This window comes from Fusarium odoratissimum (genome assembly GCF_000260195.1).
Source record: "Fusarium odoratissimum NRRL 54006 unplaced genomic scaffold supercont1.221, whole genome shotgun sequence".
Lineage (NCBI taxonomy): Eukaryota > Fungi > Ascomycota > Sordariomycetes > Hypocreales > Nectriaceae > Fusarium > Fusarium odoratissimum.
Window position 1 is genome coordinate 1 of NW_022158907.1, and position 2715 is coordinate 2715.

A 2715-nucleotide genomic window follows, 5' to 3' on the forward strand; every position below is an offset into this window, starting at 1 on the left:
GAATGTATCACGTTGGCCCTCAACCAGAAACAACGATCGGTGACCGGGCATATAACCTGAAGTGAAGAGCCAGCGATGAATTCTTTCTCAGTTGTGTTTGATAGTTATCTTTATTACCCATTGCTGCTAGCATTCTGCCTCCGTTCGTATATCCTAATTGACATGTCTTTAAACCCATCGTATCGAACTCGCCATCAGCAACAGCTCCCTTCATACCGAGAGCTCTGTACCACCGAACTATCCATGTCAGTCTCACCTCCTCCCTTGAGGGCTTTACCCTCTATCGAGTCTTTACCAAACCGGAGGCCGGATGCACTTCACCACGGCTCCTCGAGCTCAGATCTTTGGCTCCCGCCCGTGAGCTTTGTTCCCGCTCACCTATACACCAACCCATGGTCAGCCTTAGATTCACTGAGCTCCTGGCACGCCGGTCACTCAACTGTTGACTCTCGACAATCTACTAGTTATTATGGCTACAGTCGACGACTGCCAGAGATACAGCCACCAGAAAACCCAGAAGTGGAGAGTCGAGTTGCGCTGTCTCGCTTGACTGCTGGTCAGAATTTTTCAGTATCTATAAGTGACTTGAATTTCTTATCAGAACAAGAACAATTCATCATTCGGAAGCGATTAATGAAAACCCAATGGAAACAAATTCAAGAGGAGTTCGAGTTTCGATGGAAGCCTATATCTGTCCAGGGCTTAGTAATGAAGCTAGGAAGGCTAAGAAGGAAGCATGGGATCATAAAACACGTCCTACCGGCAAGACGAAAGAGAGCTCCAGAAATTATGAATGTTATGACAGCAGAGGAGGTACGGTAGTTGAATAAAAAGTATCTATTTTCTGACAACGCCCTCGGTTCATTTTCCTATAACTTACACTTTAACAACCACGCCGGTAAGACTCCAGACTACCCTGGACACCAGACCAAATGGATCTGCGTAAAAGCCATAAGAAAATTTGCAGTAGGCAAGCCTGCCTGTAGGCTATGGCATAATCCTTGGTAAATCGCATGAAGCATATTTATTGCACATTTGCCACATAAGAATAATTGCGGCTTTCCCACTGACATTTTCTCTTGCAATGACACCTACATACCTACATAGCGTGGTTATGATAAAGTCGGACTGACCCCCTTGACTTGACTCGGACCGTGCCCCTGCTAGCGTCGAAAAGGCGGGTCGGAGAATTCAAAACCCGGACTGTGCTCCACTTTAGCAGGAGCACGGTCCGGTTCAAGTCAAGGGGGTCAGTCCGACTTTACCACATCCACATACATAGGTATGTCGAGCAGCAGCGATGATTGGCTACTAAAAATATGGCACATAGCCGCCCCACTCGGACTTGCCTATTTAGTTCTCTACTTCTGAACCAGCTTTTTAAAGTGTTTGCTAGGTATTATTTGTACAGTGTTGTACATTTGCACCATCCTCTTCGCAATATCGTCCTCTTTGCTGTCAGATATTACGTGTATTCGGTCCATTGATCCAGATTGGAATATTCATACTTTGTTCGGCTGAAATCTGCCACTCAGAGGTTTTACCATTTCGGTATGTCTCAGTAGCGCAAAGTAAAACGGTGCTTGGCCTGACTGTGCAGGTCAGATTCGTCACACTCATCACTACTTTCTTCAAGGTCATTACGCATGACCTTTGAGGACTGCTGTCTATGTATACAGCGTTTGAAGTGTCGTCGTTCCTGTGGTGCGGGGCCCCAATCAGTTTGCGATAATGTTGTAAAAGAGGAAGCTGGGAGTGTTCAATACTGTGACAGAGTTTGGCAATGGTATCTTAGACCCCCGTCCGCGCACGAGGCTGGCGGCCTGAATACCTACCACCTCTAACGTAGTCTGTCATGTAGGGATGTGAATAGATAGTGTGAAAAGTACGTCAATGTTTGTTGTCATGCGTCAGCTAAAGCTACGGCAACTCGGACATCATTTCTAGGGTACGATTGCAATATAGCGCTAGAAAGTAAATCATTGGTTTCCACATGTTTGTTGAATTTAAATCATCGGAATTGCTATCATATGGATGACGGACCTGCACACCTGTAACATCGACCATACTTTGCGCCAAGGGTCCGTGGTGTACATGTCTACAGAGCCCCTCCAGCCATCCGAACAGCATAAGGGAACCTTCGATCATGAGCTCTGATATACCAGCTAACAAACCTGAGCTCTTGCGTTCTTGGGCGCTTGCGTTCGAAAATGCTGGAAATTTGCAAAAGGAATATCACGGCAAGGTATGCGTCGAGAATTGCGTTGGCTTCTGCCAGATTCCTCTAGCCGTCGCAGGCCCTTTGCAGGTGGCTGGATCAGTTTCGCCGGGCAAAGTCTACGCTCCACTCGCCACTTACGAAGGGACACTCGTTGCCAGCTGTTCCAGAGGATGCAAAGCATTCAACGCTTCTGGAGGAATTCACATCGAGATCCTCAGCAACAGCATGAGTCGAGGTCCTGTATTCACTTTTGACAACCCCGACCATGCCGTTATATTCACGAAACAGTTACCGGCTTTGAAACCAATCTTTTCACAATGGGCGGAGGAAACAAGTGCACACGTACGGCTTCAGGCCATGCAACCAACTGTAATCGGTTCCAACGTGCATGTGCTCTGTAGCTACAGTTGCGGGAGTGCAGCTGGCCAGAACATGGTCACCAAGGCCACCCAGCACGCCTGTGAGATGCTCCAAGACTCTCTAGCCGACGAATT

The 2715-nt window shown here is 47.5% G+C and overlaps 2 protein-coding genes across 2 annotated transcripts; both read left to right on the top strand.

Moving 5' to 3' along the window:
* Nucleotides 1-949, top strand: FOIG_16835 (uncharacterized protein). Its single transcript, XM_031218314.1, has one exon. The coding sequence runs from the start codon at nt 76-78 to the stop codon at nt 820-822; it is 747 nt and encodes a 248-aa protein (XP_031051971.1). The 5' UTR covers nt 1-75; the 3' UTR covers nt 823-949.
* A 1197-nt stretch (nt 950-2146) lies between these two features.
* On the top strand, nt 2147-2685 carry FOIG_16836 (hydroxymethylglutaryl-coenzyme A reductase; the record flags this gene model as incomplete). Its single annotated transcript, XM_031218315.1, has 2 exons — nt 2147-2563; nt 2629-2685. 2 exons carry the CDS (start codon nt 2147-2149, stop codon nt 2683-2685), a joined length of 474 nt encoding a protein of 157 aa, XP_031051972.1.
* Nucleotides 2686-2715: the final 30 nt, after the last annotated feature.

Coding starts and splice junctions, on each gene's coding strand:
- FOIG_16835 (XM_031218314.1), top strand. CDS start 76: ATGAATTCTTTCTCAGTTGTGTTTGATAGTTATCTTTATTACCCATTG.